The sequence below is a fragment of the Sapajus apella genome, unplaced genomic scaffold (genome assembly GCF_009761245.1).
Source record: "Sapajus apella isolate SASKATOON/1434 unplaced genomic scaffold, GSC_monkey_1.0 scaffold56, whole genome shotgun sequence".
NCBI lineage: Eukaryota > Metazoa > Chordata > Mammalia > Primates > Cebidae > Sapajus > Sapajus apella.
This window is the reverse complement of record NW_022436996.1, coordinates 1877373-1901394: the sequence shown is the minus strand read 5'-3', so window position 1 is coordinate 1901394 and position 24022 is coordinate 1877373. Positions and strand designations below refer to the sequence as shown.

The window sequence follows — 24022 nt, the reverse complement described above, 5'->3', positions numbered from 1 at the left end:
GTATTGTTTAATTAAAGACTTTTTTTTTAAGGATTTGTTATTTGGCCACCTGTCCCCCAAATCATTTTATGCTACCTGCTTTTGAGCTGAGTCCCCCAAAATAAAAAGGCATAGTAATCAAGTAATCAGCTGCTGTTAGCTTTTCTATTAAGAAAATAATATCTTTATTATAAAATTATATGAACTTACATCTGTTAACTGTTTTAGGCAGTATTCTAAGAGCTTTGCATATATTCATTTAATACAATAGTCCTGTGAAAAAGATACTATAATTGTTTTACACATGAGATCATGTATATGATGGTAGAACCAGCTGCTATTCTACATTCCCCTTCTGAAAAGAATAAAAACCTTAGCATTTTTCATATTATTGTAGTGCCAAATTTGAGTTGAAGAATTCAAGGTAGAATCATCCAAACAAGGCAAAAGCGTTTTGCCCATAATCTCCTGCCTTCCATTGATTTTGACAGAATTGCAAATGATGAGACCTGACTCCTTCAGCAGCGACCATTTTCATTTTTCAGCCGTATCATGGTCCTCCCAAAGTCATTTGTGTGAGAGGCTCTGTTGGCTGGTCACAGAACATAGAATTTTAAGTGGATAGAGTCATCTTTCTTTGTCACTATAAGAATTGAGGTCACTTTCTAAGCCCTGCATTGACACTGCTAAAACAGTTTATGCATTTATCATATTTATAAACTCCTCTTGAAGAGTAATTTATAGGTATAATTACCTTAGCTTGATGTGATAGGAAATCCTGTTTTGACATGTGTGTTTGCGTCTACAAAACTTAACAGGAATTACCTCCAGTGATAGGGAAACAGGAGGAGGGTTCTCGTGCCTTCCTTATCCATATATCTGTAGAGAGAAAGAAAAAGATCCATACTGTGAGTGATTTTCACTTCCTTCGTAGTGAATTTGTATTTTTTCAGTTCCAAAAAGCTATTTTTAAAAAGTGCTAAAGCAACAGCGGTGCCCCATTAATACAACCCTAACATGCGGCCATTTAAGCGCCCATGTTGTAACCAAAAGACCCAAAGCAATATATACCCAAATCTTGTAGCACTGTGCCATATTCTTTTCTGTTATTGAAGATTTGATTGATTTTGGTTTTTATTTATTTACATGTATATTTTATTGCACTTTAGGTTCTGGGGTACATGTGCAGAACATGCAGGATTGTTGCATAGGTACATACATGGCAATGTGGTTTGCTGCCTCCTTCCCCCCCGTCACCTGTATCTGCCGTTTCTCCCCATTTTATCCCTCCCCAACCTCCCTAGCCCCCACTGCTCCTCCCCTATTTCCCCCAAACAGACCCCAGTGTGTGATGCTCCTCTCCCTGTGTCCATGTTTTCCCATTGTTCAACACCCACCTATGAGTGGGAACATACGGTGTTTGATTTTCTGTTCTTGTGTCAGTTTGCTGAGAATGCTGGTTTCCAGATTCATCCATGTCCCTGCAAAGGATATGAACTCATCGTTTTTTTTAATGGCTGCATGGTATTCCATGGTGTATATGTGCCACATTTTCCTAGTCCAGTCTATCATCGATGGGCATTTGGGTTGGTTCTAGGTCTTTGTTATTGCAAACAGTGCCGCAGTGAACATACATGTGCATGTATCTTTATAATGGAACTATTTATAATCCTTTGGATATATACCCAGTAATGGGATTGCTGGGTCAAATGGAATTTCTTTTTCTAGGTTCTTGAGGAATCGCCACACTGTCTTCCACAATGGTTGAACTAATTTACACTCCCATCAACAGTGTAAAAGTGTTCCTATTTCTCCACATCCTCTCCAGCATCTGTTGTCTCCAGGTTTTTTAATGATCCCCATTCTAACTGGTGTGAGATGGTATCACAGTGTGGTTTTGATTTACATTTCTCTAATGACCAGTAATGATGAGCATTTTTTCCTATGTTTGTTGGCCTCATATATGTCTGCTTCTGAAAAGTATTTGTTCATATCCTTCGCCACTTTTGAATGGGTTTGTTTGTTTGTTTCTTGTAAATCTGTTTTAGTTCTTTGTGGATTCTGGATATTAGCCCTTGGTCAAATGGGTAGATTGCAAAAGTTTTTTCCCATTCTGTTGGTTGCCAGTTCACTCTAATGATTGTTTGTTTTGCTGTACAGAAGCTCTGGGGTTTGATTAGATCCCATTTGTCTATTTTGACTTTCGTTACCAATGCTTTTGGTGTTTTAATCACGAAGTCCTTACCTATGCCTATGTCCTAAATGGTTTTGCCTTGGTTTTCTTCTAGGGTTTTTATGGCGTTAGGTCTTACATTTAAGTCTTTAATCCATCTGGAGTTAATTTTAGTGTAAGGTGTCAGGAAGGGGTCCGGTTTCTGCTTTCTGCACATGGCTAGCCACTTTTCCCAGTGACATTTATTAAACAGGGAATCCTTTCCCCATTGCTTGCTTTTGTGAGGTTTGTCAAAGATCAGATGGTGTAGATGTGTGGTGTTGCCTCCGAGGCCTCTGTTCTGTTCCATTGGTTTATATCCCTGTTTTGGTAGCAGTACTATGCTGTTTTGATTACTGTATCCTGGTAGTACAGTTTGAAGTCGGGTAGTGTGATGCCTACAGCTTTGTTCTTTTTGCTTAGGATTGTCTTGGCTATGCGGGCTCTCTTTTTGTTCCATGTAAAGTTTAAGGTGTTTTTTTTCCAGTTCTATGAAGAAGGTCATTGGTAGCTTGATGGGGATAGCATTGAATCTATAAATTACTTTGGGCAGTATGGCCATTTTCATGATATTGATTCTTCCTAACCATGAGCATGGAATGTTTCTCCATCTGTTTGTGTCCTCTTTTATTTCCTTGAGCAGTGGTTTGTAGCTCTCCTTGAAGAGGTCCTTTACATCCTTTGTTAGCTGTATTCCTAGGTATTTTATTCCCTTTGTAGCAATTTTGAATGGCAGTTCATTCTTCATTTGGCTCTCTTGAAGTCTGTTATTGGTGTATAGGAATGCTTGTGATTTCTGCACGTTGATTTTGTATCCTGAGACTTTGCTGAAGTCACTTATCAGTTTCAGGAGATTTTGGGCTGAGACGATGGGGTCTTCTAAATATACAATCATGTCGTCTGCAAATAGAGACAATTTGACTTCCTCCTTTCCTAATTAAATGCCCTTTATTTCTTTTTCTTGCCTGATTGCTCTGGCTAGAACTTCCAATACTATATTGAATAGGAGTGGTGAGAGAGGGCATCCTTGTCTAGTGCCAGATTTCAAAGGGAATGCTTCTAGTTTTTGCCCATTCAGTATGACATTGGCTGTGGGTTTGTCATAAACAGCTTTTATTATTTTGAGATACTTTCCATTGATACCTAGTTTATTGAGAGTTTTTAGCATAAAGGGCTGTTGAATTTTGTTGAAGGCTTTCTCTGTATCTCTTGAGATAATCTCGTGGTTTTTGTTTATGTGGTGGATTATGTTTATAGACCTGAGTATGTTGAACCAGCCTTGCATCCCTGGGATCAAGCCTGCTTAATTGTGATGGATAAGCTTTTTGATGTGCTGTTGCAATCGGTTTGCCAGTATTTTCTTGAAGATTGTTGCATCTGTTTATCGTGGATATTGGCCTACAGCTTTTTTGTTGTTGAGTCTCTGTCGGGTTTTGGTATCAGGATGATGTTGGGCTCATAAAATGATTTGGGAAGGATTCCCTCTTTTTGGAGGGAATCTGTTTGGAATAGTTTCAGAAGGAGTGGTACCATCTGCACCTGGGCTTTTTTTGGGTGGTAGCCTCTTAATTGCTGCCTCAACTTCAGCCCTTGTTATTTGTCTGTTCAGGGTTTCCACTTCTTCCTGGTTTAGACTTGGGAGGGTGCAAGTGTCCAGGAATTTATCCATTTCTTCCAGGTTTGCTAGTTGATGTGCATAGATTTGTTTGTAGTAGTCTCTGATGGTAGTTTGTATTTCTGTGGAATCGGTGGTGATATCCCCTTTATCGTTTTTTATTGCATCTATTTGATTCTTCTCTCTTTTTTATTAATCTAGCTAGTGGTCTATTTTGTTGATCTTTTCAAAAAACCAGCTCCTGGATGTATTGATTTCTTTGAAGGGTTTTCTGTGTCTCTTGATTTTGTTTTTTGACTGCTGAAGTATACTATAATGGATACTATATGAAGTAATTTTATATTGCTTTAATTATGTCCTGAAGAATACTGTTTTTCAAAATATACCAGTGTTTAAACCATTTATTCTGGAAGTAGCCAAAATTTTTTGTGAAAAATCAGGCCTTGGCAATGAACTTGAGCAGTAGAACATAAATAACTCCGACAAGCCTAGCTTTCCAATAACGAAACACTAGGCATAAATGGGTTAACAGGTGATAACTGAGGGCAATAGAAAACTTGATTAACTTTTGACAGCAGCAGCCGATACCAGATATTTTATGGTGAGGGTATTTTACTCAGTTATTTCAACACTCACAATATTCATCCCACCCATAGTGGCACGGCTCTATGCCGGGGGATCGTGAATGAATTCACACTGGGTGCCTGTTCCTGCAGTGTCACCGTGTAGTGAAGGAGACATGCATTCAGCTAGGTACAAGGAGAAACAGCAAGCCCAAGACGCCAGCCTGTGGACACACCAGCTGCTGCATCATCTTACGCTTAACTTATTTGAGGAAAATGGTCATTTTCCAGCAAGGTCATATTCTTAGAGCTTTTTCTGATACGTTACTTTCATATGTTCTTCCTTATGAAGTCAAATTGTAGAAATACATTCTCACTTGATGTGTTTCCCACATTACACATTTACTGCACTTCAGAACCTGCAATTGTGTGCTTAAGTATCCTCTGTATTTTTCCTTTATTTTTCCCTTAAGACGGAGTCTTGCCCTCGTCCAGGCTGGAGTGCAGCGGCGCAATCTGGGCTCACTGCAACCTCCGCCTCCTAGGTTCAAGCAGTTCTCCTTCCTCAGCCTCCCGAGTAGCTGAGGTTATAGGTGCGCACCACCATGCCCAGCTAATTTTTGGTAGTTTTAGTCGAGGTGGGGTTTCACCATGTTGGCCAGGATGGTCTCGAACTCCTGACCTCATGATCTGCCCGCCTTGGTAAGTGCTGGGATTACAGGCGTGTGCCAGTGCACCCGGCTGTTTTTTGCTTTTTAAAGAATTAACTCATCTGGATTCAGGACTAGATCTACTCTAGAAAGAAAAAAAAGAAATGAAAAAGAATTAACTCAGCTGTTGGATTTTTGTTACCAGATTTTACAGATCAGATTTGAGATAAAAATGTATTTTTATTTTATGTTATGATGCAATTTAGTCTTTTCAGTTACCCTTCAAAACTTGAACTACATGTAATTAATTTTTTTTTTGGTTGCAAAAGTCTTCTCCATACAGAAATGTCACAATTTAGTATTAATAGCCTTGTCACCTAATTTATAAATACATTTGTGATAATATAGCTGGTGCTTAGGAATATTTCCCCAAGGCCAAGTAAGCAAGAGCTTATGATCATCATTGTCATGAACTCTCAAACATAGTGATCTTGTAAAAACAGTGCCTGTTAATTTATAATGTTTAACCTGGACAGTTATCAAATATGATTTTTATAAGAAGTTAGTATGTTTCTAAGCAGTTACCTACTTGATCTTTTTAATATTGGGGTTATGCGCAATCTGCTTATAGCATCACCTATTATTCTTCATTCAAATAGTACATAATAGAGCATGTGTAACAGTGTCTTTGTCTTTTTTTTTTTTTTTTTTTAATCCGAGGCAGGGTCTCGGGTCTCATTCTGTTGCCCAGGCTGAAATGCAGTGGCTTGATCTTACTGTGACCTCCACCCTCCCCCCCCTCCGACTCAAGCAATTCTCCCACCTTGGCCTCCTGAGTAGCTGGGATTACAGGCATGTGCCACTACACCTGGCTAATATTTGTATTTTTTGTAGGATTGGGGTTTCACCATGTTGCCCAGGCTGGTCTTGAACTCCTAGGCTCAAGTGGTCTGCCTACCTCGGCCTCCTGAAGTGCTAGGATTACAGGTGTGAGCCACCATGCCTGACAGTTGTATACATTTCTGAATAAACTTATTAGTACTTGAATATTAGTTTCTGCATTTATTTAATGTAACATTTTGATCTAGGGTGGAAGAACATGAGAGGAGGGACAAGAGTTACATCAAATGAACGTAATGCTATTGTATTTCGGAACTTAAAATCCACTAAAACTGTGTGTATTCCGCTAGATACAGTTAGTTGTTCCAATGTTTGCTGTCTTATTTCATATAACTTAGCACACCCGTTCCCAAGTTGTAACTACCTATCAGAGTCACCTGGGGGAGCAGTTGAAAACCTGACTTGCTCCACCTCAGCCTAATGGAATTCGAGTCACTGACACGGCAGGCCCCATGGCGCACTGTCTCCATACTCGAGGCGATTCCATTACACAGCAAAGGTTCAGAGCTGCAGGCCTAACTTCAGATAACTCACTTGGACAAATTTAGTCCCTTTAAGTGATTTTGGCATGGTTACTTCCACAGGCTTTCCCTTTTGGTACTAGATGCTTGTAGAGTAGTTGAGTGAATGTGGAAAAAAGGAATGTGTTACAGGTGTTTTGAGATCATAAAATGGATCCAGTCAAATATTCATGTTTATATTTTTTGTTAAAACTTAGGAGAAAAATAGTTGCTGTGAAGGAGGAAAAATGTTCTTAGTTGAATTTTAAGGTTTGGTATTTGTCGTTTCTAAGTAAGTATTTTGGGAATTGGTCCAGGACTGGTCATGCCATATTTAGCAAATAAAAAGACAGATCACCTAGTTAGATTTGAATTATGAATAAATCACAATTGCTTTAAAAAATATAATTAATGAAAAATATATATATAATTAATGTCCCATGCAATATTTTGGACATATTTATACTAAAAATACATTATTTGATGTTTATTGAACCATGCATTACCACATGGTGCCTTCTGTCTTGATAACCCATCCTTAACATAGCTCCCTTGGCTAGGCTCACTTCTGTGCCTTCTCCTTTCTTCCTCCTTTCTCCCCAGCTCCCTCCACCTCCTTTTTTGTTGTTGTTGTTGTTTTTGATTCACCAAGAATCAGTGGTACTGGCATGTTATATTGGTAACATGTGCTTCCTTCTTTTTTCATATTTAGGATAGGAAATATGAAAGAAGATACCCTACATTGAAACTTTTTAACATTTAATTTTATAGTTTAGTAGAGGAATGTACATGAGAACATTAATTGCCTTATATAATTTGATAATGTTTGTAATCTATGGAAAATATATGTTCTTATGAACAGAGACTGAATCAAGATAGATATTAGATGTTAGAATTAGGCAGACCTCATCTTCTCTTTGCCTGACCTGGAGCAAGTTACTCCCTCAGTAAAGCTAAGTTTCCTTGGGGTTGATAAATTCATGGGGACCCCAGGATTCTATGGGATGATGCAATTAAATTTGTAAATATGTCTGAAAGCAGGACCTTTGTTAACAGTTGGGGTGTCTATGAAAGGGCCAGTTTCAGCATGGTAGCTGTTAAATCTGGATTTATTTAAAGTATCCATTGGTCATAAAAATGGAAAGAACAGACATGATTATCTTCATATGAAAAGATTGTACTTGTTTCTGTTACTGTTGGAAGAGTGTGTGCTCTGTGGGAACTATCTGTATTTATCCCATACTAGTATAGCACATGTAATTAGCACAGCTCGCTCTTTTACTTTTGAAGAGTAAAATGACTTTCAAGAATTAGTGTATGAGGTCAATGGCAGTACGTTGTTTCAACCGCACAGTTAACCAGATAGAAGCAATAGTAAGGCTGTTCCTGGTCTGCCTGGGCTGCACAGGAAATCACTCGTAGTGAGATGTTGTGTGTGCAGCTGACCGTCTGAGCAACACCAGGGGAGCCAGGGGTCAAGGAATAACGGACTCCAATTTACTCTGATCACCTAACTAAACATTTCCACTCATTTCAGAAGGTTGATATTTCTATAGCATGTGATGGGTTTTAAAATGCCACAAGATAATTGCTACTTCTAAATTGGTAAGAAATAGCTACCACTTTTAAAGGTATATCCTTGATCGTGAGTGAAAAACTATGCAGTTTCTCTGTTCGTGGGTAGGTCATTCAAGGGGTGTCCATATCGTAGTGGCCTGAGATATCAACCCAGGTACCCTTCCCTGTGTTCCTTCAGCACGCAGAATTTCTGTATTTCTGTATACTTTGGATTTGCATTTCATAAAATAAGCATTTGTATTTCCATCATATGTAAATCCTAAATTACAGAATTTTAAAGGGATATCTCAAATAACAACTGGTTGTGTGATCTTTATGATATGTCGAATATATCCTGTATGTATTAAATATATAATAAATGTATAATACACTAGTTGTTAATATATTTATATTACATAAATTAGTATATATAGTGACATAATATTTCTGATCTCTCCGGTGGGTGTATTATAAATCCAGTAGTCCTGATTTTGTTTTTCTGTGATTATTTCCATTGTCTCTCATTAGAGGCAGCATGCGTCCAGGCCTGGCCGACCTTTTTAGAAAGCACCGTCTTTAGCTCTGTGGTAGTTATATGATATAGTCGTGGTTGTAAACGTTTAGAATGTTGGATTTACAATCTTGATTTTGTTTATTACAAAATGTGTTTATATTGGGTAGAGAACTTCAGGTCTCTTTAAAATAGTGCTCTTGAATCATGTATTACAAAACTTATCATTATTGATCCCAAATCAGTTGTTTAGCACCTGCTAGGTTCCAAGATGGCTCGTTGGATTCTATTTGTGAGGAGCTCACTGCACACCTAGAGAGGAGCTGTTCTGAAAGAATATTGTAACTTAAAAACTATAATAAAAGACCAAGCCATGATGATACAGTGAAGTATGTCCAGGCCAGACTGTTTAGAAAGGTTATCAAGGAGATCAGACTTGATTTTTCTGGAGTTATGATCAGAAATAAACCTAACTTCATTTGCTTCCATGAGGCAAATGTTGGATTGTCTTTCTCTTTGGGGGATGTGACAGTGATACCTGGGGTGCTGCTTTTTCCCCTAGTACCCTTAGTAATTATTTCTCAGAAAACTAAGAAATGCTGTTTCAGGAAAAGGTTTTACAGAATTGCACCACTTAGAGACATCTTTCGTTATAACTCTGATGAGCTAAGACATTTGCGGATTTATGGGGTTTTTTGTTTGTTTTTCGATTTTTTAAGATTGGGGGTATATATGAAGGTTTGTGACATAGATAAGCATATGTCACAGGCGTTTTTGTACATATTATTACATCACCCAGGTGTTAAGCTCCGTTCCCAGTAGTCATCTTTTCTGCCCCTCCTCCTCTCCCTTTGAGTAGACCCCAGTATCTGTTCTTTCCTTCCTTGTGTTCATGAGTTCTTATATTTAGCTGCCACCAAAGTTGTGTTTCAAAGCTTCATCGCCACCTCCCTTGTAACCTAAAGAATTACGTGTACATGTATTTGTGTTTGTTGTTCTGCACGTATCTGTTGGCAGATAACTGCTTTGTACACATTTTTGTGATGGCAGAAAGAAGCCCTTTTCTGTGAGCGGGTCTGGTGTCCAGCTCGACCTGGGTTCCTGCACCACCGCTGTCTGGGCCTCCTTGAAGTGAATGGATTTGCTCACTGTGCAGCTCACTGCCAAGCTCACATGCGTGACACGGACCTGCTCTTTCTTTTCAGGTCATCACCAATCTAGTGAAAATGTTGAAGTCCAGAGACACAAGGAGAAATTTTTGTCCTCCAAACCACTGGCTGTCAGAACAAGAAGATATTAAAGCAGATAAGGTGTTATTCAAGAATCTTTTTAATGTTTATTATTTAAAATATATGTTCAGCTTTTTTCTTTCTGGGGAGAAAAATTAAGCTCTTTAAAATTATTTATTTTATGACTTATACAACTAATATTAATGATAAACCTTATTACTAACTCTTAGGCCAAATACTTAATGGGACCATATAGCAATACCATTGACTTAAAATGATATTCTGAATTTGTTATTGATCCTCAATTTTCATTGTTAACCTGAGATTATATTAAAGCCTAATGATTCTTTGTTGAGGTTGAAAAATATTTTGCTTTCATTAGTCTTAATAAATATATGTTCAGTACTTAAAAGAGATAGATCTTATACCTAATTTTTCTTTTTTGTTGTTGTTGTTTGTTTGTTTTTTTTTTGTTTTTAAGACAGTCTTGCTAGGCCGGGCGCGGTGGCTCACGCCTGTAATCCCAGCACTTTGGGAGGCCGAGGCGGGTGGATCACGAGGTCAAGAGATCGAGACCATCCTGGTCAACACGGTGAAACCCCGTCTCTACTAAAACTACAAAACATTAGCTGGGCATGGTGGCGCGTGCCTGTAATCCCAGCTACTCAGGAGGCTGAGGCCGGAGAATTGCCTGAACCCAGGAGGCGGAGGTTGCGGTGAGCCGAGATCGCGCCATTGCACTCCAGCCTGGGTAACAAGAGCGAAACTCCATCTCAAAAAAAAAAAAAAAAAAAGGCAGTCTTGCTATGTTGCCCATGGTGGTCTCAAACTCCTGGCCTCAAGTGATCCTCCTATCTTGGCCTCCCAAAGTGCTGTGATTATAGATGTGAGCCACCACACCAGTCCTTTATTCTTGATTTTCTAAAAGAACAAAGACAAATTTGAAAATTACACCAACATCCAAAGCAGATTCAGTAGTATGACACATTAGTAAAAAATATAAGTGCCCGGGTGCAGTGGTTCATGCCTGTAACCTTAGCACTTTGGGAGGTGGAGGTTTGCGGATCACCTGAAGTCAGGAGTTCGAGACCAGCCTGACAATCATGGAAAAACCCTGTCTCTTGTGAGAATACAAAAATTAGCCGGGTGTGGTGGCAGGCACCTGTAATTTTAGCTACTACAGAGGCTGAAGCAGGATAATCACTTGAGTCCTAGAGCTGGAGGTTGCAGTAAGCCTGGATTGTGCCTGGGCAACAGCAAGACTGACTCTCTCTCCAAAAAGAAAAAAGCAAATACAAAAATTAACCAGGCATGATAAGTGCCCCCCATCGTCCCAGCTTTTCTAGAGGCTAAGTTATGAGAATCCCTTGAGCCCAGGAGGCGGAGGTTGCAGTGAGCCAAGATTGCGCCACTGCACTCTGGCCTGGGCAACAGAGCAAGACTCTGTCTCAAAAAAAGAACCAAAAAATTTAAGTGACATGGAGGACACTGCATTAACAAAGGCAATAGGTATTTTCAGGTTTGTTCTTAAGAAAAAGTCCTAACTGGATTTGTTTCAGAATCTTGGGAGTAGGAGATGGAGTGGTGGAGGGTGTAAAAGAAATCATGTCACAGAAATATTAGAGGAGAGAAAACAGGAGTGTTTCAGAACAATTTCTTAAGCATGACTATGTCCTCACGAGATACTTATAAGTTAAGCCTGTGGCTTCCAACTCTGCCTGCTGACAAGGTGTAGCAGTGGTGGCAGACCCTGCAGCAGTGAACCTCCAGGGCCCAGGCCACAGTCACTACATGTTTCTTAGCAAAAGGAGCAGTCCTGGGCACGGTGCTTGGCTCCAGGTCTGGGGAAGACCCTACAAGATGGGTGTGGAGTATCCTGTCACGCTGGAGAGCATGGAAGCCATTGCAGGCTGGCTGGGGTTGTGAGACAGGGTTGGGAGCCTGTCTCCAGCTGGTCATGGGCAGAAACTTGAGGCATTCATCAAAGCAGCTAAGCCTTGAGTTTGTAAGGATACTAACAAAACCCTTAATTGTCATATTTGTAGGATGCAAGGGAACAATCTCATTATTTTGAATATTGTTTTGGATAAAAAGAAGTACTCAAACATTTAATCTACCTTTTATTTATAAACTATAGCTTAGGCAAACCAGATAGTTGATGATGTGTGATCTTTTGCATAAAAGTATCTAGACAATACTATGTGAAAAGGGTTTTTGTAAACTGAAATCAGCCTGCCCTGCAGGCTCTGGTGAAGGAGATGACCAGGGCAGTGCAACTCCAGGTGTAGCGCATGCCCAGGGTCTGCTGGTCTGGCGGTGCGTTAGCCTCCCAGGAGAGGAGGGTGTGCTGCCAGAATGTAAATGACTGCACCTCTTCCTTACTCCAGAAAGTTGTGCTGTGGAAAAATGTCCGCTAAACCCAGCAGTATGTTTGGTGATTTAATTGAATTATATTTTGGCACAAGTCCCTTCTCATCACCAACTGGTAGTACAGTGCACACACCCAAACTTGTAGTAGCTTTCACCTCTGCAGTGATAAACAGACATGGCGGCCTCTCGATAAACGAGCATCCCACCACTTAGGAAACATTAAATCTAAATGCGGTGGAACCTCTACATCTAACTACAAAATTACAGGAAACGGGTTAGAAGTGCGTGTTTAACAACACTATGAGGGTGCAACTAACAAAATCCAGATTATAGGAGATTCTACAGGATAAAAGTTTCTTCATTAAAAATTGCAAGGGTGGGCCAGGTGTGGTGGCTCACACCTGTAATCGCAGCATTTTGAGAGGCCAAGATGAGCAGATCACCTGAGGTCAGGAGTTTGAGACGAGCCTGACAAACGTGGAGAAACGCTGTCTCTACCAAAAATACAAAATTAGTCGGGCATGGTGACGCATGCCTGTACTCCCAGCTACTTGGGAGGCTGAGGCAGGAGAATCGCTTGAACCTGGAGGCAAAGGTTGCAGTGAGCCAAGATCATGCCACTGCACTCCAGCCTGGGCAACAAGAGCGAAACTGCATCTCAAAAAAAAAAAAAATTGGCAAGGGTGGCCGGGTGTGGTGGTTCACATCCGTAATCCCAGCACTTTGGGAGGCCAAGGGAAGTGAATCACCTGAGGTAGGGAGTTCAAGACTAGCCTGGCCAACATGGTGAAATCCCATCTCTACTAAAATACGAAAGTTACCTGAGCATGGTGGTGTGCGCCTGGAATCCCAGCTACTTGGGAGGCTGAGGCAGAGGTTGCAGGGAGCCACGGTCAGGCCAGTGCACTCTATCCTGAGTGACAGAGTAAATGAGACTCCATCTAAAAAAAGAAAAAATTGCAAGGGCCGGCTGGGAGTGGCAACTCGTGCCTGTGACCCAAGCACTTTGGGAGGCTGAGGCAGGCAGATTGCTTAAGCTCGGGAGTTCAAGACCAGTCTTTGTGCAAGATAGCAAAACCCCGACTCTACAAAAAATACAAAAATTAACCAGGCATGATGGTATGTGCCTGTAGTCCCAGATACTGAGGAGGCTGAGGTGGGAGGATTGCTTGAAACCAGTGAGCTGAAGTCACACCACTGCATTCCAGCCTAGGCAACAGAGCAAGATCCTGGATCAAAAATTAAAAAAAAAAAAAAAAGACAAGGACCAAAAATAAGGGGTGAGAGGAACTGACAGATGAAAAATAGGAGAAAATATACTGTATCTATTTTATTTGAATACTACCTCAAGCAAATTGAAAAAAGTTAGAAAGTGCACCTTTGATGATAATTTTTAAGGTGATAATACTTTGCTTCGTAAAGCCATTATATTTGCTGTGTTTAAATATTCTGCATCACTGGATAAGACAATCAGAGATTTCTTTGGGGTGTATTAGAAAACATAGTTAGCTGTAAAAGTATGGAAGGGCGGCCAGCGTGAGAAAGGACGGGAAAAGGCAGACCAAAAGGACGTAAAGGATGAGGTCAGAGAGAAGGCCCGGCCACGGGAGAGAAACATCTAGCCCCAGTTCTGTTCAGGCGTGTGCTGGGGCAAAGGTGAGTTCTGAAGCAGGATTGCCCCCACAGGTCACGCAGCTCTATGTACCAGCATCCAGACATGTGTGGAGGTTCCGGCGGATGGGGAGGATAGGCCCGCTGCAGTCCACCCTGGATGGTGAGTTCTCTGGGACATGGGGTTATTGAGGTATGAATTACACATTGTAAAATTCACTCCTTCAGTCTACAGATCTGTTATTTACAGCCATGTCACCCCCACCAGAAGCCACCATGTTGAGTAGTTTCATCACCCCAAAAATTGCCTCTAGCTCCGTTGCGGCCACCTCCTTGGCAGCCACCATTTGTGTTTTGTCCCTGTCACCATGCCTTTTGCAAAAGGTTTCCAAGGGAAACCATGCTGTGCAATCTGCTCCCGGCTCTTCGGGTCAGCACGGTGCATTTGAGGGTGCTGTGCGGGTCGGTTGTTTGTTCCCTTGTTGCTCAGCAGTGTTCCAGTGAGGATGCACCACAGTTTGAATCCATGCATTGGTTGAAAGACATTTGGTTATGTTTTCAGTCTTTGGGAATTATGAGTACAGCTGCTGTAAACATCTATGTACAGGTTTTTCTGCTCACATACATTTTGTTTGACATGGAGTAAGTTTCACTGGGAGTAAGAATCTTGAGACATTTGGCAAGTTTATGTTTAACTTTATGAGAAACTGCAGAACGGTTTTCCAAGGTGGCCGCACCGCTTTGCATTCAGACCAGCAATGAATGAGAGCCCCTGTTGCTCCCAGTCCTCACCAGCACTTACAGTTGTCATTTTTTAAAAAAATTTTATTTTGGCCATTATAAAAGTTGGAAAATGGTATCTCATTGTGGTTTTAATTTGTACCTACCAGCCAACTAATGGTATGCAGTATCTTTTTCATGAATTTGGTTTTTTCTTTTGTTTTCTTTTTTTTTTTTTTTTTTTTTTGGGAGACAGATTCTCACTGTGTTGCCCAGGCTGGAATGCAGTGGTACAGTCACAGCTCCCTGCAGCCTTGAGTTCCTGGGCTTCAGTGATATTCTGGCCTCAGTCCTCAGCCTCCAAAGTAGCTCTGACCACCCAGCTAATTTTTAAATTTTTTTTGTAGAGATGGAGTCTCCATATGTTGTCTAGGCTGGCCTTGAACTCCTGAGCTCAAGAGATCTTCCCACCTTGGCCTCCCAAAATAGTATGATTACAGGTGTGAGCCACCATACACTCCCAATGAACATGTGTCTTAGTTACTGAATCTTGAGAGTTTTAAAGCTATTCTGGATGTAGTTTATCAGATAAGTGATTTGCAAATATTTTATCCTAATCTGGCTTGTCTTTTTCTTTTCTTAGCATTGTCTTTCAAGGAGCAGAAGTTTTAAATTTTGATAGAATCCCATTTACCATTTTTTTCTTTAATGAAATAGTGCTTTTAAATATGATGTCTAAGATACCTTCGCCTAACACCTTACTTATTCCTTTTTTTTTTTTTGAGACAAGATCTTACTCTGTCACCCAGGCTGGAGTGCAGTGGTGCCATCACAGCTCACTGCAGCCTTGAACTCCCCAGACTCAGGCAGTCCTCCCATCTCAGCCTCCTGAGTAGCTGGGACTATAAGCAGGTGCCCCCATGCCTAGCTAATTAAAAAAAAAGAAAAATTGTAGAGGCAGGATCTTGCCGTGTTGCCCAGGTTCTCAAACTCGAGCTCAAGGGATGCTCTCACCTCAGCCTGGGATTACAGGTATAAGCCGCCATGCCCAGCTCCTTGAAATGAGTTTTAAAAGGCCAAGTTACAATGTGTTGTTGGAAAGGAATGGGATACGTGTTTATTCATGAATACTGCTTGGGGCCCACTGTGTTCACAGCCTTCTCCCAGGCACCATCTTAGGCACACACACTTGGCCTGGGAGGAACTGTGTTGCCATCGTGGGAGGAAAAGTTCACGGAGGTGGCCAAGGGCACATTCACTGCCAGATCTGGCTGCATTGGGCTTTGTCGCCAGTGCTAGAGCCAGCTGTGCCCTTGAGACCTGATAGCTGGAATGGAAGTGTAGTTCTTGATTAGGACATCTTCAATATTAGGTCAAGGTATGCATTGAGGGAACCACTGAAGACTTTGGTGCTGATCCTACACTGTGCGTGGCTTATGGGTATACGATGACCTGAAAGATTATGCACTGGGCCTGAGGAAGGGGGATGTGTTCATGGAACCTGATTTAGATACATGGGTTAATAAGGATAATTATATGAATCTTGACCTTAAAAATTGTCAGTAGGAATGCATGGGAAACTACAAGTGAATTAATTAAGGTTTTAAAATGTTTTATAGTGGGTTTGGAGTCCCCACCGCTGTCTGTATCTGAGGAAAGACAGCTCGCCGTCCTGACAGAGTTGCCTTTTGTGGTTCCGTTTGAGGAGCGAGTAAAGGTATGCAATTCAGTTTCTTTATTGTCACTACTTACCATATTAGTGTTAAGAAATTAACACACCCACCAAAGAAATCTCTAAAGGTGCCTAGTGCCTAGCTGATCATATAACATATTTTTCTCATTATGTTGAAAATGAGAAAAAGAATGATTTATAAAACCCAACCAGAGTAGCCAGGCACGGTGGCTCACGCCTGTAATCCCAGCACTTTGGGAGGCTGAGGTGGGTGGATCACAAGGTCGGGAGATTGAGACCATCCTGGCTAACACAGTAAAACCCGGTTTCCACTAAAATACAAAAAATTAGCCAGGCGTGGTGGCATGTGCCTGTAGTCCCAGCTACTCAGGAGGCCAAGGCAGGGGAATTGCTTGAACATGGGAGGTAAAGGTCACAGTGAGCCGAGATCATGCCACTGCATTCCAGCCTGGCAATAGAGCAAGACTCCATCTCACAAAAAAAAAAAAAAAAAAAAACCCAACTATATACCTCTTTTTACAAACTGAAAGTATTTCCTTAGTTAAAACTGGTTGAAAGACCTTTTACACTATTGATTTCTTATAATGAGGGTCTAACTTCCTTTTTCTCTAGTAAAAGTTGCATTGTTTGGCTGGGTACGGTGGCTCTTGGATGTAATCCCAGCACTTTGGGATTACCAGCCCAAGGCAGGCGGATCGAGCCCCTGAGTTTGAGACCAGCCTGGGCAACATAGTGAAACCCTGTCTCCACAAAGAATACAAAAGTTAGTTGGGCGTGGTGACACACATCTGTAGTCCCAGCTACTCGGGAGGCTGAGGTAGGAGGATTGCTTGAGCCTGGGAGGCAGAGGTTGCAGTGTGCCAAGATCACGCCACTGCGCTCCAGCCTGGGGAACAAAGCAAGATCGCATCTCAAAGAGGGGGAAAATTTTTTGCATTGTTTTTGAAAATGCAAATTTTTTGTGAAGATACGTTTCTGTACATTCATGTTTGTTTATCAGAAATGCGGTTTTATTTCTCTGGATCTCACTCTGTCACCTGAGCTGGAAAGCAGTGCTGTGATCATAGCTCACTGCAGCCTCAAGCTCCTGGGCTCAAGCCATCCTCTCACCTGGGCCTCCTGAAGTGCCGAGATTACAGGCATGAGCCACTGCACCCGACCCAGAAACACTATTTTTTATTAAAAATGATAAATGAACAAATGTCTTAATTCCTTTTCTGGTGTCTTTGATACACAAAATTTTGTTTACATATATCTGTTTCCAAATTTTAAAATGTTTTTATTTGTCAACTATTTTAGCAAATTTCTAAAGATTACTTGGTTCCGTTTTCTAGTAATGGCTTCAAGAGTGTATTTTTTAGTCCTGTACACTCTGTTTATAGGGTGAACAAAAGAGTTTCTTTTGAAACTGTTAATGTCTTCACTAAACCCTCCCTGCGTGTGTTCACACACACATGCACAAGCACACACTTACATAATTCCTGAGCTCCCTCTGCTGGATTTTTAACATCAAAAAAATTATTTGGATTTTATCGTAGAGATATTTCCGCTAATGTCAGTATACAGCTTTTACAAAGCTGTTCTTTCCTAAGTTGTTATGAATGAAAATATTCTGTAACATGGGGTTTTGATTGTTTGTTTATTTATTTATTTACTTTTAAGACGGGGTTTCACCATGCTGGTGAGGCTAGGCTGGTCTTGAACTCCCGACCTCAGGTGATCCGCCCGCTTTGGCCTCCAAAGTGCTTGGATTACAGGCGTGAGCCACCATGCCTGGCCAGGTTTTAATTTTAATTTTAATTATTTTATTTTTGAGACAGAGTCTCACCCTGTCGCCCAGGCTGGAGTGAAATGGCACAGTCTTGGCTCACTGCAACCTCTGCCTCCCAGGTTCTCTGCCTCAGCCTCCTGAGTAGCTGAGATTATAGGCATGAGACACTGTGCCTGGCCAAATTTTTAAAATTTATTTTAAACTGGGCAAAGGAGCAACATTAGAAATATTTAAATATGATATACATTATATATTATCTATATACATTTATTACGAAAAATCAAGATTTGATACCATGACTATTAGCATTGATTTCAGAATTTATGAAGATATAAAAAATAAGATTTAGCACTTTTTTCTTCGGTAGCTTGTAACAGGCCTTTTGTTTCTAATAACCTTACAAGCTCTCCTTGTTCATTAGATCTTTCAGAGACTGATTTATGCAGATAAGCAGGAAGTTCAAGGAGATGGTCCATTTCTGGATGGAATTAATGTCACAATAAGAAGAAATTACATTTATGAAGATGCTTATGACAAACTTTCTCCAGAAAATGGTATATATAATTCTCTCTGTGTATTATTTCGCGGGTGGAGGCTGGGGAATTGTTTTAGAAAATGATGGTTCTTTAAAAATTAGTGTCCATCATCTTGTTCCATAATGACTTTTAAAAACTGAAATGTGAGGCTGGGCATGGTGGCCCACACCTACCTATAATCCCAGCTCTTCAGAATACTGAGGCGAGAGGATCACTTGAGCTCAGGAGTTAGGGACCAGCCTGTGCGTCAGACTGAGACCCTACCTCAACAGAAATAGAAACAGTGAGCTGCTCAGGGCATGTTAGTGTGCCCCTGTTGTACCTGGTGTGCGAAAGGCTGGGGCAGGAGGATGGCTTGAGCCTGGGAGGTCAAGGCTACAGTTGAACCTGATGGTGCCACTGCTCCAGCCTTGGCAATAGAGCCAGGCCCTGTCTCCAAAAAACAGTATTGCAAGTCAGATTTGGGAGACATATGTTGTCAAATAATATTTCTAAAATGGACAGTTACTGTAATAGAAGCATTTAAAAAGTATTAATTATGGCCGGGCGCGGTGGCTCAAGCCTGTAATCCCAGCACTTTGGGAGGCCGAGGCGTGTGGATCATGAGGTCAAGAGATCGAGACCATCCTGGTCAACATGGTGAAACCCCGTCTCTACTAAAAATACAAAAAATTAGCTGGGCATGGTGGCACATGCCTGTAATCCCAGCTACTCAGGAGGCTGAGGCAGGAGAATTGCCTGAACCCAGGAGGCGGAGGTTGCGGTGAGCCGAGATCGCGCCATTGCACTCCAGCCTGGGTAACAAGAGCGAAACTCCGTCTCAAAAAAAAAAAAAAAAAAAAAAAAAAAAGTATTAATTATTTTTAAAGGGGAGGAAACTTAACCAGTTCCCAACCTCCCATTTTCCACTCCTAAAATTTAGTTTGCAAGCTATAATTCTAAAAATCTTGATGGGAGCCATTTACATTGTGCATTTTTTTAATAAATGCATATTTATATAAAATCATAAATTGTATTCATGAGGATATTCCCAGATGTCTCCATAAATAAATAAATAAATTGTAAGCCAAATTGAATATAGTGAAGTAAGTGCCATTACAATCCAAGTTACTTTATAAAAAGATAAGTGTGCTTCAGTGACAGTACCATTAGTAAAGGAGAATTACACTGTAGCAGTAATTTGGATAGCGTTTGGAGATCACGGCACATTTTGTCTTATGTTAATATTTGATACTTAGTCTTTAAAGTTGTGTGCTATCACCTTTAATATCTTAGCAGTTTTAACTTCAAATGTTGTGCTTATGATGCTACATTAATTCAGTGTAGGTCAGTGCACAGGGGAGTAGAATGAAAGCGTAGGCTGAAAATGAAATCATCTTACCTGATTTTTGGAAGGTGATAGGTTGTCAGATGTGAAAAGACAGTTGCCTTTTCTTCTAAAAAAATTTAATTTTCTTCTAAGGAAACGAAACCTCTGATTTCAAATACTTTTTATTGCTTACGTAAAGTATTAATTTTTTCATGTTGGAACAGTGGTGGAGGAAAGCTGACACCAGTTGTTTCCTTGCTCTATTCCAAGCTATTATTGTTTTTATATAATTTACTGTTGTCTTTGAATCCTCACCATGGCCCCTGATGCTGAGTGTCATGAGCTGAGACCGAGTGAACTCAGGTCTGAGTACAGGCTGTGGCCTCTCCACAGGGCCAGGATCCCCTTGCCTAGCAGATCGAATTTTCAGAATAATTTGCGTGAATGAGATGAGACTAGGTACTTCACTCCTAATCTAACTAATCATCTAATTGAGAGGTGTAGATGAACACACTTTTGAAAACAGTCGCACTCTCTTACTTGGGATCCCACAGTACATCATAAATCAGTTCTAATAGTTTTATGTTATATTTTTATTAGCAGATTTCAAGTTCATCTAAAGGAGGAGCTGAGTCTGCGGGTGAGGGAGCTCTCAGGGCACAGGTGCTGGGGGGAGCACTTGCAAGAAGGGGGCTGGATTTTCAGCCAAAGTAGAATGTGTCTCTTATTTACCAGCAATTTAAAATTAATTTTAAAACCACTCCCTGTAGATGATTTTTTGATGTTACTATTCAGTAATAACAAGCCTCAGATTTCCTACTGAATCCTTAAGCTTTAAAAAGTATTCAAAAACTAATCACACCCCACCTCCCTGTGTGCACGCTAATAATTGCATTGAAGTGAAAAGATTTGGGATTTGGAAGAAGCTTCTCATAATGTTTATGATGTAATGCTTAAAATCTTTATAAATGTTCTCTTAAGTACCATAAGAATGATTAAGCCACGTGTTAAAATGTGGAATTTTGCTAGACAAATTAGTAAAGTCAAATATCATCTCAGAATAATTAATTTACTTGCGAGAGAAGTGGGGTAAGGTGTGTTTTTGACTGATAATTTACATGTAATCAACGAATGTGATGATTTCATGTATCATCCAGTCACCGAAGTGAATCCATGCTTCACAGGTGTTGTCTCTCTCATCTCAGAACAGTTCTCTGAAGTGTGCATGTTAGCCCCTGTTACACGCATGCTGACTGAGCGGAGTATACAGAGGTCGATGGCTGCTCCTGCAGTCAGTGCTCAGAGAGCAGAGACGGCTAGGTCTCACAGGGATGCCCACGCACTCCCTGCCTGCACTGCACTGTCTTGTTGCAGTGTGGAATAGCGGGAAAAATCATCGTGTTCCCTTGTGAGATTGCTGTAAGAATTATAAAGTGGATCACACAGCTCCCATGGGGCCGGAGCTCAGGCTGCCGTCTTGGGTGAGAATGAGGCAGAGCTGGCTCTGTACTCTGCTGTCATGAGTTCTGGAGAGCCTCACTTGGCTGCTTTTGTGGGTTGGTTAGTTTTATTTTGTTACTTAATGGGCAGAAATACCATGTCTTCCGGAAGCAGAGGAAATTTATTCCGGAAGCAGGAAAGCAAGCTGGAGCCAAATGGCTTAGATGTGTTTACCTGATTACCAAGAGTGACATGGGCACTGATCCAGAGATGGCAGGCACGACAGGGCAGCATTGCACCCCTACTGCTGTGCAGAGTGGCCCCATCTCTCCCATTAAGTCAGTGACCCCAACTCTGGATGGGAATTTGGTATTCCCGTGTGGTGGCTATAAGCCTCAGTCAGTCCAGTAATGTATTTGTCCTACTTGAAACATATTGTAGACTATTTACACTCTGGGTACTGTAACTTCAAAATTACTGACATGTACATAGCAATATAGGGATAAACAGGGTTTTGAGGAGATTGCCTGGAGGTTCTATCAAATATTCTGCTAAACCTTGGTTCCAGAATGCTTCTAGACGCTCGTGTCGCTTGAGATGCTCCGGGGCAGATAGGTTTAGATGACTGCACCACAGCTGACAGGGCAGTGGCAAATGTGGCCTTCGAAGGTGTCCAGTGCACGCTACATGCTGTCGCTTTTCCACCTCCCCTAACTAACTTCATGCAGCAGCCTGTCCCCACCTCTAGTCTCCTCTCCTTCCCCCTGTCAGAAAAGGTAAAGGACATTGCACTTACTTTCCCATGGCGGTTCCCTGATTCAGCCTGTTTATCAGAGCACATCTTACCTTGGTCTACCTTGTTTTTTTGTTTTATGTTTTGAGATGGAATTTTGTTCTTGTTGCCCAGGCCGTAGTGCGATGGTGCGATCCTGGCTCACTGCAACCTCCTCTGCCTCCTGGGTTCAAGCGATTCTCCTGCCTCAACCTCCCGAGTAGCTGGGATTACAGGCATGCATCACCATGCCCAGCTAGTTTTTTGTATTTTTAGTAGAGACAGTTTCAGGTGTTGATCTCCTGACCTCGTGATCCGCCCACCTGGGTGTCCCAGAGTCCTGGGACTACAGGCTTGCACCACTGCACCCAGCCTGTTTTTGAGGTTTTTAAAAATTTTTATTTTAGAGATGGGGATCTCACTTTCACCCAGGCTGGAATGTAGTGACACAATCATAGCTCACTGCAGCCTCAAACTCCTGGGCTCAAGAGATCCTCCTGAGTAGCTGGGATTACAGGCACACACCACCATGCCCGACTTTTCTTATATTCTGTAGAGATGGGATCTTGCTAGTGTTGCCCAGGCTGGTCTCGGACTCCTGGCCTCAGGTGATCCTTTTGCCTTGTCTTCCCCAAGTGCTGGGATTACAGATGTGAGCCACTGTGCGCAGACAAAAACAAATCTTTTAATTTACTTTTTTTTTTTTTTTTTTTTTTTTTTGATGCTCTGTCCCCTAGGCTGGGGTGTAGTGTTGCGATCTCGGCTCATTGCAACCTCTGCCCCCCGGGTTCAAGCGATTCTTCTGCCTCAGCCTCCCAAGTAGATGGGATTACAGACATGTGCCACAGTGTCCAGCTAAATTTTGTATTTTCAGTAGAGGTGGAGGTTTCACCACACTGGCCAGGCTGGCCTCGAACTCCTGACCTCAGTCGGATTACAGTGATCCACCTGCCTCAACCTCCCAAAGTGCTGGGATTACAAGCGTGAGCCACCGCGTCCAGCCTTAAACTGCACAGTTCCCTTTTAGAGGCTCTAGGAGAATCCATTCTTAGCTTCCGGTCTTGCCAGCAGCCCTTGATCTTCCTTGGCCTGTAGATTCATCATTTGATCCCTGCCTCTTTGTAGCAAATTATATAACCAGTAATTTTCCCTCCTTTTCAGCCAAATACAGCTTTTGAAAGATCATATAGATCGGGGTGTCCAATCCTTTGGCTTCCCTGAGCCACACTGGAAGAAGAATAATTGTCTTGGGCCACACATAAAATACATTAACACTAATGTTAGCTGATGAGCTTTAAAAAGAAAATTGCAAAAACAATCTCATGTTTAAGAATGTTTGAATTTGTGTTGGGCCTCGTTCAATGCCATCCTGGGCCACATCAGCCCATGGACCACAGGTTGAGGATAAGCTTGCTGTAGATACTGGAGGACCGACTCCTGAGAGCTTGTGGATCATTCACCTCACTCAGAGGGTCGGTTTCATGTTAACTTCACTGACATTCGTTAATTTTTCTTGGTATGATGATCTGTTCCACTAACAGTCTATGTCCTTAATTCTGCTCTCCTCCTCGGCAGGCATTTTCACTCAGCTATGTCCTTTAGAATGTGGGGGATGATTTTATTATATCCTGTGAACATTCTTCTTTTCTCCTCATTCCATGCCTTCCCTCTTTTTTCCATTTTAGACTCTGGGGAAAATCTTGGTTAGTCTATCTCATTGTCTCTTTAATATCATTGCTGGGCCGGGTGCGGTGACTCACACCTGTAATCCCAGCACTTTGAGAGACCGAGACGGGTGGATCACTTGAGGTCAGAAGTTCTAGACCAGGCTGGCCAACATAGTGAAACCCTGTCTCTACTAAAAATACAAAAATTAGCCAGGCATAGTGAAGGGTGCCTGTAGTCCCAGCTACTCGGAAGGCTGAGGCAGGAGAATTGCTGGAACCCAGGAGGTGAAGGTTGCAGTGAGCTGAGATCCCGCCACTGCACTCCAGTCTGGGTGGCAGAACAAGACCCTGTCTCAAAAAATAATGATAATAATATCATTGCTGTTTTGAGTCCTACATTAAAACGTCCCTAAGATC

The 24022-nt window shown here is 41.5% G+C and overlaps 1 protein-coding gene across 1 annotated transcript in view; it reads left to right on the top strand.

Annotated features, from left to right (window-relative positions):
* UBE3C (ubiquitin protein ligase E3C) overlaps positions 1–24022 on the top strand; it is a 122645-nt gene that overhangs the window by 62756 nt on the left and 35867 nt on the right. Inside the window, exons 14-17 of the mRNA XM_032244884.1 lie at positions 9693–9797; positions 13773–13860; positions 16037–16134; positions 18303–18435. Of these exons, the coding sequence (XP_032100775.1) occupies positions 9693–9797; positions 13773–13860; positions 16037–16134; positions 18303–18435 (424 nt within the window). The remainder of the gene's footprint in view (positions 1–9692; positions 9798–13772; positions 13861–16036; positions 16135–18302; positions 18436–24022) is intronic.